General features: G+C 50.6%; 1 protein-coding gene across 2 annotated transcripts in view; it reads left to right on the top strand.

Annotated features, from left to right (window-relative positions):
* The window catches only part of ACOT11 (acyl-CoA thioesterase 11), a 42042-nt gene extending 27251 nt beyond the window's left edge, over positions 1–14791 (top strand). For both annotated transcript variants that reach the window (XM_040231070.1, XM_040231071.1), the window contains exons 4-10: positions 5519–5579; positions 6556–6654; positions 7461–7596; positions 9386–9542; positions 10671–10790; positions 12193–12337; positions 13954–14791. In XM_040231070.1, coding sequence (XP_040087004.1) covers positions 5519–5579; positions 6556–6654; positions 7461–7596; positions 9386–9542; positions 10671–10790; positions 12193–12337; positions 13954–14049 — 814 coding nt within the window. In that variant the 3' untranslated portion in view covers positions 14050–14791. The remainder of the gene's footprint in view (positions 1–5518; positions 5580–6555; positions 6655–7460; positions 7597–9385; positions 9543–10670; positions 10791–12192; positions 12338–13953) is intronic.
* Positions 14792–14802: the final 11 nt, after the last annotated feature.

Below are 14802 nucleotides of genomic sequence, written 5' to 3'. Positions count from 1 at the left end.
GAATGCCTTTTGGGGCTTGGCTGTTCTCTGTGGGTCATTGGTCATCAGACTGTAGGGAGGTCCCTAGACAAGGTGCCTTGGCAGAGCCTGAGCCAGAAGCTTGGACCATTCAGCCTCTGCTCACATACCTCCAGGAATGGGGGTCTCATTACCTACTAGTTTTGTTTGTTTGATGTCTGTACTGATTAGAAGGGTTTTCATTACACTATACTGAGCTTGGTCTTCTCACAGTTTTGCTAGGACCCAAGGAGCATGCCAAGCCTCAGCCCAGGGCAGGCTGCAGGGGCTGATCCAGTGCTCTGGCCTCCAGGCCTGCTTCTGAACTATCAGTGCCTGGGACATCAAGTGCCAAAACTTACCCAGGACTTCCTGGTGCCCCAGTCCGTGTACTTACTTATTCAGTCATTCCTCACTACCTGTGCCTTTTTTGGACCAGGGCCCATGCTGGGTTTGGAGTCCACAAAGTCAACTGGAACATAGTCTCTTGTGCCCTAGCAGTTCCCAGTCTGCAGAGAGGCAGATATAGAAACATAATTTCAATTCAAAGGGGTAAATTCCAGGCAAATAATGATCTTTGACATATGGGTGCTTTGTAGTACTCATTTTTGAATGTCTTATTTTAGAATAGTTTTTGATTTACAAAAACACTGTAGATGGTACAGAGTTTCTATAGCATCTTACATTCTTATGGTACCTTTGTCACAGTTAATGAACCCATGTGCTGTGCTTAGTTGCTCAGTCCTGTCCAACTCTGTGTGACCCCATGGACTACAGTCCACCAGGCTCCTCTGTCCATGGGGATTCTCCAGGCAAGAATACTGGAGTGGGTTGCCATGCCAACCTCTGAGGGATCTTCCCAACCCAGGAATCAAACCCCGGTCTCCTGCATTGCAGGCAGATTCTTTACCAGCTGAACTACCAGGGAAGCCCTAATGAACCCCTACTGATGAGTTATTTGTAAGCCTTTTTAAAAACATATAAACAATTTTTTACATGAAATATGGTTGATTTACAATATTCTGTTAGTTTCAGGTGTACAGCATTGTAAAGCAATTATACTCCAGTTTAAAAAAAAGGGGGGGAGAAAGCCCTACTGTATAACACAAGGAACTATATTCAATATTTTATAATAACTGTAATGTCTTTTTACTATTGATAATTAACTTACTAAGTCCTTAGAACAACACTGTGAGATCCTGGCTATTAGTATCCTCCTTTTACAGGTGAGAAAACTGAGGCACAGGGAAGTAAAGTAACTTACTTAAGGTCTTACAGCTGGTGGAGAACTCAGGATATACTACAAGCAAGGCAGTCTGGCCCCAGAGAGCTTGCTCTTAACCAATAGGCTCTGCATGCAGGGGTGGTCAGTTGCTTCAGTTGTGTCCAACTCTTTGTGACCCTAAGGACTGTTGCCCACCTCGCTCCTCTGTCCATGGAATTCTCCAGGCAAGAATACTGGAGTTGGTTGCCATGCCCTCCTCCAGGGATCTTCCTGACTCAGGGATCAAACCTGTGTCTCCTGTGTCTTCTGCATTGCAGGTGGATTCTTCTTCCACTGGGGCACCTGGGAAGCCCAACCAATGGGCTACATTGCCTCTGTTTTTGAGGGTGGGTATAGAGGCAATACGTGAACCGTGAACTCCCTGATGTTCAAGCTGGTTTTAGAAAAGACAGAGGAACCAGAGATCAAGTTGCCAACGTCCGCTGGATCATGGAAAAAGCAAGAGAGTTCCACAAAAACATCTATTTCTGCTTCATTGACTATCCCAAAGCCTTTGACTATGTGGATCACAATAAACTGTGGAAAATTCTGAAAGAGATGGGAATACCAGACCACCTAACCTGCCTTTTGAGAAATCTGTATGCAGGTCAGGAAGCAACAGTTAAAACTGGACATGGAACAACAGACTGGTTCCAAATAGGAAAAGGAGTATGTCAAGGCTGTATATTGTCACCCGGCTTATTTAACTTATTTGCAGAGTACATCATGAGAAACGCTGGACTGGAAGAAACACAGCTGGAATCAAGATTGCCGGGAGAAATATCAATAACCTCAGATATGCAGATGACACCACCCTTATGGCAGAAAGTGAAGAGGAGCTAAAAAGCCTCTTGATGAAAGTGAAAGAGGAGAGTGAAAAGTTGGCTTAAAGCTCAACATTCAGAAAACGAAGATCATGGCATCTGGTCCCATCACTTCATGGGAAATAGATGGGGAAACAGGGGAAACAGTGTCAGACTTTATTTTTGGGGGCTCCAAAATCACTGCAGATGGTGACTGCAGCCATGAAATTAAAAGACACTTACTCCTTGGAAGAAAAGTTATGACCAACCTAGATAGTATATTCAAAAGCAGAGACATTACTTTGCCGACTAAGGTCCATCTAGTCAAGGCTACGGTTTTTCCAGTAGTCATGTATGGATGTGAGATTTGGACTGTGAAGAAGGCTGAGCACCGAAGAATTGATGCGTTTGAACTGTGGTGTTGGAGAAGACTCTTGAGGGTCCCTTGGACTGCAAGGAGATCCAACCAGTCCATTCTGAAGGAGATCAACCCTGGGATTTCTTTGGAAGGACTGATGCTAAAGCTGAAACTCCAGTACTTTGGCCACCTCATGCGAAGAGTTGATTCATTGGCAAAGACTCTGATGCTGGGAGAGATTGGGGGCAGGAGGAGAAGGGGACGACCGAGGATGAGATGGCTGGATGGCATCACTGACTCGATGGACGTGAGTCTGAGTGAACTCTGGGAGATGGTGATGGACAGGGAGGCCTGGCGTGCTGCGATTAATGGGGTCGCAAAGAGTCGGACACGACTGAGCGACTGAACTGAACTGAACTGAATAGAGGCACTGTGTGGTGCTGGAGAAGACTCTTGAGAGTCCCTTGAGAGACAACAAAGAGATCCAGCCAGTCCATCCTAAAGCAGATCAGTCCTGAATGTTCACTGGAAGGACTGACGCTGAAGCTGAAATTCTAATACTTCGGACACCTGATGCGAAGAACAGATTCATTTGAAAAGACCCTGATGCTGGGAAAGGTTGAAGGCAGGAGGAGCAGGGAACAACAGAGGATGAGGTGGTTGGATGGCATCACTAACTCAATGGACATGAGTTTGAATAAACTCCAGGAGTTGGTGATGGACAGGGAGGCCTAGCGTGCTGCAGTCCATGGGGTTGTGAAAAGTTGGACACGACTGAGTGACTGAACTGTTAGAGGCACTGGAAAAGGAAGTGACAGCCCACTCTAGTATTCTTGCCTGGAGAATCCCCATGGACAGAGGGGCCTGGCGGGTTATAGTCCATAGGGTTGCAAAGAGTTGGACACTACAGAAAGCATGCATGCATAGTGGCTTCCCTGGTAGCTCAGCTGGTAAAGAATCCGTCTGCAATGCAGGAGGCCGTGGTTTGATTCCTGGGTCAGGAAGTTCCCCTGAAGAAGGGGTAAGCTACCCACTCTGGTATTCTTGCCTGGAGAATTCCATGGGTAAGGAGCCTGGTGGGCTACGGTTCATGGGGTCTCAAAGAGTTGGACACGACTGAGTGACTGAGCACAGCACATAGTGAGTACCACAGAGGGTAGTCATGGGTGGCTTCCTGGAGGAGGTATTTGAGCTGCCTGCAGTACTGTATGCAGTGAGAATTTGTAGGCCAGTGGAGCTGTGTCTGGGTCAACTCTGAGTCTCTGCTGCCAAAACAGGATCTGACAGCTGAGGAGCAATGATAGAGAACGCTGGGGTGGGGTGTGTAGTGATGGATGGGCCTGCCATCAGTAGAGTGGAGGTGAGTCTGGGCAGAGGAGGATGTGGGTGTAAGGGCAAGCTGGAGAGGGGCCTGGAACATGGTTGGTGACCTGGAAAGTCCTGGCCATACCTGAGGAAAGCTGGGAAAGGTTTTTTGTTTGCGTGTTTTTGCTTTAGCCATTTAAAAATGCCTCAAAATGCATCTCTAAGGAATAAGAACTTTTAAAAAACATAAAAATATCACTACTACCTCTAAACAAAATGAACAATTTCTCACCAACATCAAATATCCAGTCAGCGTTCAGTTGCCCACAGTGTCTCCTGAATTTGTTTTATTTTGTTTTGCTTTATAGTTTTTTGCTTTATTTTGTTCAAGTCATGATGCAAATAAGGTTGCATTTGGTTACTTGTTCTCTTAAGTCTTTTTTTTCCCTTTGGCCATGCTTCATGGCTCATGGGATCCTAGTTCCCTGACCAGGGATGGAGCCTGGTCCCCAGCAGTGAGAGCACTGAGTCCTAACTACTGGACTGCCAGGGAATTCCCTCAAGCCCTTTCTTTAACCTGTAGGCCCTGCATCTCCGCCATCACCCTCTCCCTGCACCCTCTCCTTCCTCCTCCCACTCCCTATTTCTCTCTGTTTTTTCTTGAAGTTTGTTTGTTGAAGAACCTTGGTCATTTGCTCTCTAGGGTTCTCCGTCATCTGGGTTTTACTATTAGCATCACTGTGGTGGCATTTAACATGTTCCTCTCTCTGCCAAGAGTATCGGTACTGCGGAAGGGCTCTATTACAACTGGCTGAAAAGGTCAGATTTGTCTATAGGCGCTGCCTCTGGAGGGGTTTTGGGAAACTAGGGGCTTGAAGGGGCCCCCAAGGAGGCTGGGCAGTGACTCTGGGGATGGAGCCAATTTTGACCTGAGCTGTGAGATGGAAGACAGGAAGGAAGAGAAGCTTGGGAGTCCAAATGGGTGACTGCTTGGCTTTAGGGGAGGCTAGAGAGGAAGAGGAGAGGGGAGGAGGAGGAAGGGGAAGGGTCATATTTTAGCACCGCCAAAAATAGATTTTCTTTGTATTGGTGGGTCAGGGAAGTTCTTTTTCTAATATTTTATCATGAAAACTTTCAAAATTATAGAAAAGTTGAATAGTGGTGTGATCATTACCACTGAGAGTCGGTAATTAACAGTTTGCTAAATTTGCTTTATCTGTATGTGGATAAATACAGGCATGCCTTATCTTATTGCACTTTGCAGAGCTTGCGTTTTTTACAGCTTGAAGTTTTGTAGCAACCCCGCATTGAGCAAATCTGTTGATCTCATTTTTCCAACAACATTGGCTCATATAGTGTCTCTGTGTCACATCTGAGTAATTCTTGAAATATTTTAAACTTTTTCATTATTATTATTTATGGTGATCAGTATTAGGAGGGTAAAATTTGGGGGGCTATAAGAAGGTGGGGGGTGGGGGGAGCTTTCCTTAGGAGGGACTGTTGAGTTGAGAGCAAAGAATCTTGAGTGTTCACTGGACTAGAGGGAGCAGGGGGAAGGGGGAGATGAATGACGTTATGTCACTTCTCTTGCCTCAGCTTCCCCACCTGTAAAATGGGGTGCTAACACTGTCTTGCCAACTTGCTTTGGTAGCATCATAGATGTGAATATGCTCTGTACGCTGTAACATTTTTTGGCTAGTTCCCCTCGGCAGAGGCCCCACAAGTATCTGAGGCCCCTATTCTCTCTTTTTGTCCCTCTGGATGGCTCATCTCTTGCTTTTCCCTCCTCAGTGTTGGACAAGTGGTGAATATCAAGGCCAAGGTGAACCGGGCCTTCAACTCTAGTATGGAGGTGAGCCACTGGGTGGGTGGTTTCCACTTTCTCTTCGTTCTCAGCCCCCCAGGCTGGGTGCACATGTGCTCATACTCACAGCGCCCTGGCTGAGGATACAGAGTTCTGAAATAGCTGGCAAGTTTGGGAGGATCTAGGGATCTAACTGTCCAATGGCCATAACACAGAAGGGGAAACTAAGGCCAGGGAGGGGAAGGGATGTGCCTCAGGTCTCCGAGCGATGTGGATTCCACTGTGGGCCTTGACTTCCAGCTTCCTGGGCCTTCCCCTAGTGTCAGACCCTCTGTTCAGCAGCCAGCTGAATGCAGGGAGGACAGCCACTGTGCTTAGCCCTGATGTCAGTGGGCTGAAACAGTGAGAGAGGTAGACTTTGGTCCATTAGCTTACCTCCCACAGCCTCTGTCTTTGCATCTGTAAAATGGGAACATGATTCCTATGCTGCAGGATTGTGGAAGGTTTAATGAGAGAACTCTTTGGTGATGCACAAAGAGAGAGGGCCTCTACTTCCCACTTACGGACTTCAGGCCCAGGCAACTTTACCCAGCTGGGCCAGTGGTTACTAAGGCACACTGAGGCTTGGATAGCAGAATCTTGGCTGTAGCTCTAGACACCCCATAAGGGCTCAAGGTCCCCCTATGGGCCCTCAAGCTGTCTGTCCTTCCAATTTAGCCAACACTTACTTCAAGCCCTTTCATAACACAGTCTCATTTTGATCCTCTCAATAACCCTGTGAGGGTAGGTATGATCATTCCCATTTTACAGATAAGGAAACTGAGGCCCAGAGAAAGGAATTGACATGCCCAAGTTTCCCCAGGGAGCCAGGGCCAGAATCAGAACCTATCCCATGTCTCTAGCCCCCTGGACTTGATAGGTGATACAGAAATACCAGAAGCCAGGCCTGGTGATGCTTCCCATCTCAAGCTGTAGGATTCTAGTTCCTCCCTCCTCACTTGTCCACCTTGCTCTGCCTTTCCAGGTGGGCATCCAGGTGGCCTCTGAGGACCTGTGCTCTGAGAAGCAGTGGTGTGTGTGCAAGGCCTTAGCCACCTTTGTGGCCCACAAGGAGCTCTCCAAGGTAGGTGGCTATACCTGACCACTCTATGCTGCCAGGCCACCTGGGTGCCTTTCCAGGGGGATGATTCTGGGGGTTGGTAGAGTGGTAGAGATGGGGGTGCAGCAGGGAATCCATAGCTTCCAGAAGAAGGCCCATCCCCCACTGTGGTTGATCCCCAAGTGCCTTCCTGCTCTGCTTTTCCCCTTCTCTCCCCATGCACCTAGCTGCAGGATTCTCCAGGTCTTTCCATTGCCTTCCATGTCCTGCCTTGACATTCCTCATCCACAGTTCCTTTGCCCAAGAATGGGCTCAGGGGACACTGGAGGATGAAAATGATATATCAGTCAACATGGAGATGGAAGATGGGGACAAAGAGGGGACAAGACTTGTAACCATCCAGGAGCCCCAGGTGTGAGATGATTACTAGGGGGACAGTTGTTGTTCAGTCACTAAGTTGTGTCCAACTGTTTGTGACCCCATGGACCATAGCACGCCAGGCTCCCCCTCCTTCACTCTCTCCCAGAGTTTGCTCAGATTCATGTCCATCGAGTCGGTGATGCCATCCAACCATCTCATCCTCTGTTGTCCCCTTCTCCTCCTGCCCTCAATCTTTCCCAGCATCAGGATCTTTTCCAAAGAGTCGGCTCTTTGCATCAGGTGGCCAAAGTATTGGAGCTTCAGCTTCAGCATCAGTCCTTCCAATGAATATTCAGGGTTGATTTCCTCTAGGATTGACTGGTTTGATCTCCTTGCAATCCTAGGGGGGCAGGCCCTCATGCTGTTTCAGGGAATTTGTCCTGAAACCCCCCACTCCGCCCCCGCCACAGGTGAAGCTGAAGCCAACCATGCCGCGGACCGAAGAGGAGAAGACAGAGCACAGCGTGGCGGCCGAGCGCCGGCGCATGCGACTGGTCTACGCAGACACCATTAAGGACCTCCTCGCCAACTGCGTCATTCAGGATGGTGAGCGTCATGGGTGGGGAGGGCAGCTCGTGTCCTACATGCTCCCCTCTGTCTGGGGCTCCCACTAGGCAGAGAAAGGAAGGAAGTCTCCCTGGGATATCCACCCAATGATGGCCTCAGGACTGGATAACCCTCTTGCCTCAAGGTCCCTTAGTGGGGAAAAGGGAGCATTTGGACCTCTCACCCAGCTCCCAGGAGCCGTGACACATGGAAAACAGTTTGTCATCCACTAAATGCATTTGGGTCTCTAGGAGTCAAGGTATTTGGGAAGGTAGTATTGAGCTTGGCCTTGAGGACCCTAGGACTTAAAAAAAAAAGCATATATTGGGTTGGTCAAGAAGGTCATTTGGGTTTTTCTGTAAGATATTCCCTCTTTTGGCCAACTCAGTAGACAGGTAGCTAGATAGGTAGATAGATTGAGATAGCTCTAGGGATAAAAAAGATAGAGATAGAATAAAAAGCAAGACTCTCTTCTACCCCAGAACCCAGGCCCCTCCAAAAAGGCAGCTGCTGCTGCTGCTGCTGTTGCTAAGTAGCTTCAGTCGTGTCCAACTCTGTGCGACCCCATAGACGGCAGCCCACCAGGCTCCCCTGTCCCTGGGATTCTCCAGGCAAGAACACTGGAGTGGGTTGCTATTTCCTTCTCCAATGCATGAAAGTGAAAAGTGAAAGTAAAGTTGCTCAGTCGTGTCCGACTCTTTGCAACCCCATGGACTGTAGCCCACTAGGCTCCTCTGTCCATGGAATTCTCCAGGCAAGAATACTGGAGTGGGGTGCCATTCCCTTCTCCAGGGGTCTTCCGGACCCAGGGATCAAACCTGGGCCTCCTGCATTGCAGGCAGATTCTTTACTGTCTGAGCCACCAGGGAAGCCATATTAATGCATACCTCCTCTCCTTTCAGCCCTCTCTTCTTACCCCATAGGGGAACGGCACCTACTGTCCCATATCTTGCTCCTTTCCCCTTAAAAGCACGTCCTGCAGATTGTCCTGTGCCAGCACACAAGACCTACTTTGGACTGGGAGGATTTTGACAGGTGGAGAGATGAAGCAAGGTCTTTCTGACAGAGGACACAGGCTGGGGGCAAAGGTCTAGAGGGGTGACCTTGGTTTTGTTTTCTGATCTTCAGACAATGAGAATGCAGAGTCTCCCTGGAAACCTAAAGGAGGCAGTTTTAGGACCCATCAAGGATAGTTCAGCCGCCCAGAGTGGAGAGAGAGCAGACAGTGGTAGCAAACCCCATTGAAGGCAGTGAGCTGTGCTCTAGATTCCATGTGCCCTATTTATGTGGGGCCTGGAGGCCACGGCAGGCCCAGCTCTTCCTATGGTCGTCCAGGCCCCTGGCACCATCCATCCCACTGCAGCCCCTGTGGATCCCTCCTGTCGTGACAGCCCTTCTACCCAAGGGTCAGTCTAGATGTCTTAGACTGGCGTCTGGGCCCTTATCTGAGCCTTATCATGTGCTGCCCCTTTACTTGTCCTCAGCTCCAGCTAAGCCAGGGTCCTGCCTGTCTGGTTTCCAGACCTTGGCTCAGGGCTTCAGCTGCTCTCCTCCCTGCCTGTGGCATCGCTGGGTAGCCTGCACGCCAAGCGAAAGACCTCCTCTTTCACAGGCCTCGCCCGACGAGCTCTCTCCCCCTGGGAGATGGGACATACATGGCACCTCCTTGGTGCTGAGTGAATAAGAGAAGCTGTGTGGAGTGGTGGTCGGGGGGGGTTCCTGGGCTGCCCATGGCGGGGTCTGCCCTCGGGAATCTTCTCACTCCCTCGCTTTATCCCTCCTTGGTCAGATCTGGAGAGCAGAGACTGTAGCCACATGGTGCCGGCCGAGAAGACGCGGGTGGAGAGTGTGGAGCTGGTCCTGCCCCCCCACGCCAATCACCAGGGCAATACTTTCGGGGGGCAGATCATGGCCTGGATGGAGAATGTGGCCACCATTGCAGCCAGGTGCCTCTTCTTCTTTCTTCCCCTCCTTCCCTTGGCCAGCTCCCTCTGGGGCAGAAACCCTGATTTGGTGCTGGCATTCAAGGCTTCAGCAGCTCGACTGTTCTTATAGGGTAAGCTGGGGCCTTCAGACCCAGGGAACCAGAGAGGAATGATTTTCTGTGAGCTCGCCAGGGGAAATGTCAAGCCCTCAGCTAGCACCAGGGCCTCCCCATGCCCTGGCCCTGCCCACTCACTTCCTGGATTTTATACTCTTTGCAAAGCAAGCCATTTGCCCTTCTCCTTCCCACCCACCCCACCATGCTCCCAGCCCTTGTCTCTCCTCCTGGCTGACCTTCCACCTTGTAGCCCCACTATTCTTTACTAAAATCCTGTCTGTCCTCTAAGAAGCCTCTTTAACTGTCCCCTTCTCCCTAAAGGTGGAAAGAATTCCTTCCCTCTCCTATAACCTCTGTACCTGTCTTGGACTTGTTCTGCCCCAAGTATTGGAGCATATTGGAGTTATGACGACCGACATTCATTAATTGACACTGTCATACCTCCATGACTTTGTACTTGCTGTTCCCTCTGATAGGAGTGCCTTCCCTAACCCTTATCCTCCTCAGCCAGGCGAATTCTTCCACCCTTTGGAGCCTAGCTCCAATGGCCCTTCCTCTGTGTTTACCCTGTGGACATAATACATAAGCAATGCCATTTTGGGCAGCCGAGGCTATGAGCGCAATACGACCTCAGAGGAGAGTCAGAGTGTGGATGGTCAGGGAGGGCTTCCTAGAGGAGGAGTATGTCAGCTGGGCCTTGAATGGCAAGTAGCTTTGGGTGAGGGGAGGGCTTCCAGGTAGTAGGAACAGCAGTGCTAGGATATCAGCATTGAAGGGAAAAGGTTTACTGCAAGCCCTGCTCTTTGTCACCTCAAATTCAGCTTTTTTTCCAGCTACACACGTAGACCTCAGTATTCTAAGCTGTGAGATGGGACTTTAGTTCTCTTCCTCTGGGTAGAGCTGTCGCTGGGTTGGGTGGGAGTGGGTGGGCCAGAGGGTGGTGCGTGTGGCTCTGGGCAGGGTCTGGGGATGGGGGCAGGGAGAAGCACTGGAAGGTGCCTTGTCCTGTCCCCTGACCCCCGGCCTCCTTTAGCCGGCTCTGCCGTGCCCACCCTACCCTGAAGGCCATTGAGATGTTCCACTTCCGGGGCCCATCCCAGGTTGGGGACCGTCTGGTGCTCAAGGCCATCGTGAACAACGCCTTCAAGCACAGGTGAGGGGCTGGGATGGATGAGATGGGGCCCCCTGGGACTGAGGGCTCTTCCTGGCCCGAGAAGGGACATTACCTCAGAGTGTCAGGAGCCGTATCCCCGTAGACGAGGTCTATGGGGTCTGGACTCTGGCCGCTGGGTCCCTGCGCCATCACCAGGGTTCCCTCTGATGTTCCTCCTCTGGGCTCCCCATCCTGTGTCACGCCTCGTGCTCTGTGTCTTGGTCTCTCTCCCTGGCTCCTGCCTCTGATCCTGCCGCACTGGATGCTCGGGTCACGGGGCACCTCTGGCCAGTGTTCTGTTGTTTATTGAACCCTTCTCAACCCTTTTCCTAAAACTGCAAATAGTTCCCAGAGCCCTTATCTTTGTAATGGATTCTGATACCCCCACGAAAGCTTACTTAAAGTATGCATCCCTTTTGATGATTTCAAAGATGTGGTGATTTTCAGTAATATGTAGTCATTAACAGTGAGGGATCAAGAGCCAAGCTGCCTGGGTTCAAATTTGGCTTACCTCTTAGCATCTGTGTGACTTTGGGCAAGTTACTTAACCCTCTGAGCCTCAGTTCTTTCGAGAACCGGGGCTCACCACAGCTACCTCATAATTGTGAGGATTAAATGAGGAGTTACTGTTTAATAGTATAATGGGAGAGAGAACGTTCACTGAAGGTCAGCCATTGCTGCTGCTATTATTTTTATTATTATCATTTTACTATTCCGTCTGATAAGCACACATTCTCCTGTTGTGCAGAGCAAAAAGTCCTGAACTAGGATCTGTGAGGCCTGGTTTCTAGTGCAGATTCTCTTCCTGACTGTTGTGTGACCTTGGGCAAGTTAGTGCCTGTTCAAGGTATTGATTTACCCATCTGCATAAAGTCTGCATTCCTAAGTGAGGGGAATGGAGGCAGCTGCTATCTTATAATTCATCAAGACAGTCGGAGATACAGAGACAGCAGCAACTGAGCTGTCGGGAGCACGGCTGTTAGAGCACTGGTGAATATGTTTATAATGAGCATTTTCTCTAATTAGACCCTGCCCCTCCACCTTCTTTATGTCTTTCCATAACCCTTTATTTTTACATAAACATATTTTATAGAGACATTTGTTTCCCCATCCCCTAGCTGTCAGTGCATGAGAACCTGGACTGCACAGGTTTATTCATTGCTGTGACCCCCAGAGATGAGCATGGGCCAGGGGTGCAGCTGGTGCTGTGTAAACATTGTTGAAAGGGAAGGCTTCTGAGTTTCCCGTCCAGCGGTCTCTGATCCAGGCTGTGGGAGGAGCGGCAGGAGTACGTGGGTGTGGGTGTGAGTGTGTGTGTGTGTTCACGTGTGCACATGTGTGTTGGGGAGGGGTGGCCTTGGGAAGGTCTGTCCAGCTGAGTGCATCCCTCCTTCCCTCTCAGCATGGAGGTAGGCGTGTGCGTGGAGGCCTACCGCCAGGAGGCCGAGACCCATCGGCGGCACATCAACAGTGCCTTCATGACCTTCGTGGTCCTGGGTGCAGATGACCAGCCTCAGATGCTGCCCTGGATTCGGCCCCAGCCTGGGGTGAGTGCCCCACTACCAGCCCCCTTCCCTCTCTGCCCGGGGTGACAGGACTGGGGAGCACAGGCCCAGCTCTTTCCTTTGCTGGGGCACAGCTTGGTCCTGAGTGCCCTGCTGTGACCCCCAGAGGTGCTCCTTGTGGTTTTTGGAAGAACTTGAACCATGTGTGTGGGCCTCCCTCATTGCTGGGCGTTAACCAGCACTCCTGAGCCTGCAGATCTGTAAAAGCACTGGCTTTGGGGTCAGATGTGGGTTGGACGCCACCTTGGCCACGTTCTAGTGGGTGCCCTCTTTGATTTTCAGTCCCATCTTTAAAGAGGGCATATCTGCAGTTCCTGCCTTATAGGATTGTTGGAGAGACAATGATCCTGTGCCTGACTAAGTGGCAACTGCTCTGACCATGGTGACAGGGGACCAAAAAGGGTAGGGATGAGGGTCAGGGACCAGGGGTCCAAGCTGGTTCTAAAAAATGTTCCCTTGTGCCTCCTGAGGGCCAGGCTCGGGCTTGCTTCCAGGGGCCAGGGAGTGACCTTGGTGAGGTTGCCTCTTCTCTCCCAGAAGGTCCCCTGCCCTGCCCGCCACACAAGGCTGAGCATGTACTGCGAAACCTCTGTTCTAGAGCCAGTGTTGGGCAGTCAAGACGGGTGGTGGGCAAAGGAGTGGGGAGCCTGAAGACAGTGGGACAGGAGACAGTCTGTGATGTCCTTTCGGGTCTTTGCCAATAAATGTCCATGAGTGAGGAGATGTTAGAGGTACTAGTTCAGAGGTGGGCTCCGGGCTAGGACATCTGGATTCTGTTCCTGGCCACACTCCTTAGTCCTGTGACCTTGGGTGAGCCACTTAGCCTTTCTGTGCCTCAGTTTCCTCCTCTGTAAAATGGGGATAGTACTGGGAGTTCCCTGATGGCCTAGTGTTTAGAATCCCAGGATTTCATTGCCACACTGTTGGCTGTTGTTCAGTCGCTAAGTTGTGTCTGTCTCTTTGTGACCCCATGGACTATAGCACGCCAGGCTTCCCTGTCCTCCACTATCTCCTGGAGTTTGCTCAAGGTCATGTCCATTGAGTTGGAAGTGCCATCTAACCATCTGTCCTCTGGCACCCTCTTCTTCTTTTGCCTTCAGTCTTTCCCAGCATCAGGGTCATTTTCACTGAGTTGACTCTTCACATCAGGTGGCCAAAGTATTGCCATGACCCAGGTTCAATCCCTGGTAGGGGAACTGAGTAGCTGCAAGCTGCATGGTGTGGCCAAAATAAAATAAAATGGGTGTAGTAGTAGTGCCAAACACAGAGGGTTGTTAAAAGACTTAGGTAAAGTTTTGTGTGGAAAACACTTCAGAAGCATGCCTACCGATAGCAAGTCCCCTTTGGAGGAGGAAACAGGTTTAGTGAGAGCGGGTGGTTTTCCCAAAGTCACTCACGGGTGTGAGGGGAAGCTGGGGCTGGGCCTCAGTGGCCGGGCACTGCACTATCCAGGCTGCCCCTGTGTGACCTGACGTCCGCTTTAGGACTGCAGGGAGGATCTCCTTGGGCCATATGGGGAAGGAGGGCAGGCGGTAATGGGGGCTGGGTGAGCTGGTTGTCCTGCCCCCACCACAATCTGTCTGGGCTCCTCCTCCCAGGATGGTGAGCGGCGGTACCGAGAGGCCAGTGCCAGGAAGAAGATCCGCCTGGACAGGCAAGTGGAGGCCAGGTGGTGGGAGGGGACACGGCTTTAGTTCTGTCTCAACTCCCTGTCTGCTCCCTGCCCCTGGGGACTCGCCTGTCTTTGGTGCTGCCCCTGGGCTAGGCCTTTACATCCAGGCAGTCTCTGGTCTCAGCCTCATGACACAGCAGTCTTACCGGCCCCTTGTACAGGTGAGGATGCTGAGGACAGAGGGGTTAGGTGTCCATGGGCACCCAGATAGTAATGATTGGCAGAATGAGAATTTGAACCCTGGCAGGTGTGGCCAGTTTTACATCTTGTGTGCCTCCCATTGATTCTGATGATGCCTATTTTGGAGATGAAGAAAGACTCTGAGAGGAGGTGAGCAATTACTTGTGATGCAAATCCAGGTGTGAATGATTGCTACCAAAGCACTTTACATGCCTGAAAGTACTGTAAATGCACCAGAGTTTACCACCTAATGTTAATAAGAAAAATGTGCATTTAGGGAGGGGTTTGGCAACCCACTTCAGTATTCTTGCCTGGAGAATCCCATGGACAGAGGAGCCTGGCGGGCTACAGTCCATAGGGTTGCAAAGAGTCAGACACAACTGAGCAACTAACACACCATATGCCAAATGCTGTTCTCCTCCTGAGGACCCCATGAGGGGGCAGGTGTGACTACTGATCCCATTTTACAGATGAGGACACTGAGGCACAAGGGTGAGGTCACTCGGGCAAGGGTTACGGGCCTACACCTTTCCCTGCGAGTCCCCAAGTCTGAGTGTGCGTGTCCTCAGCTGCTGTTTTCTGTGTGCCCACCCAG

The sequence above is a fragment of the Oryx dammah genome, unplaced genomic scaffold, assembly GCF_014754425.2.
Source record: "Oryx dammah isolate SB20612 unplaced genomic scaffold, SCBI_Odam_1.1 HiC_scaffold_28, whole genome shotgun sequence".
NCBI classification, from domain to species: Eukaryota; Metazoa; Chordata; class Mammalia; order Artiodactyla; family Bovidae; genus Oryx; species Oryx dammah.
The sequence above is the reverse complement of the archived record's forward strand: the minus strand, read 5'-3'. Positions and strand labels throughout refer to the sequence as shown.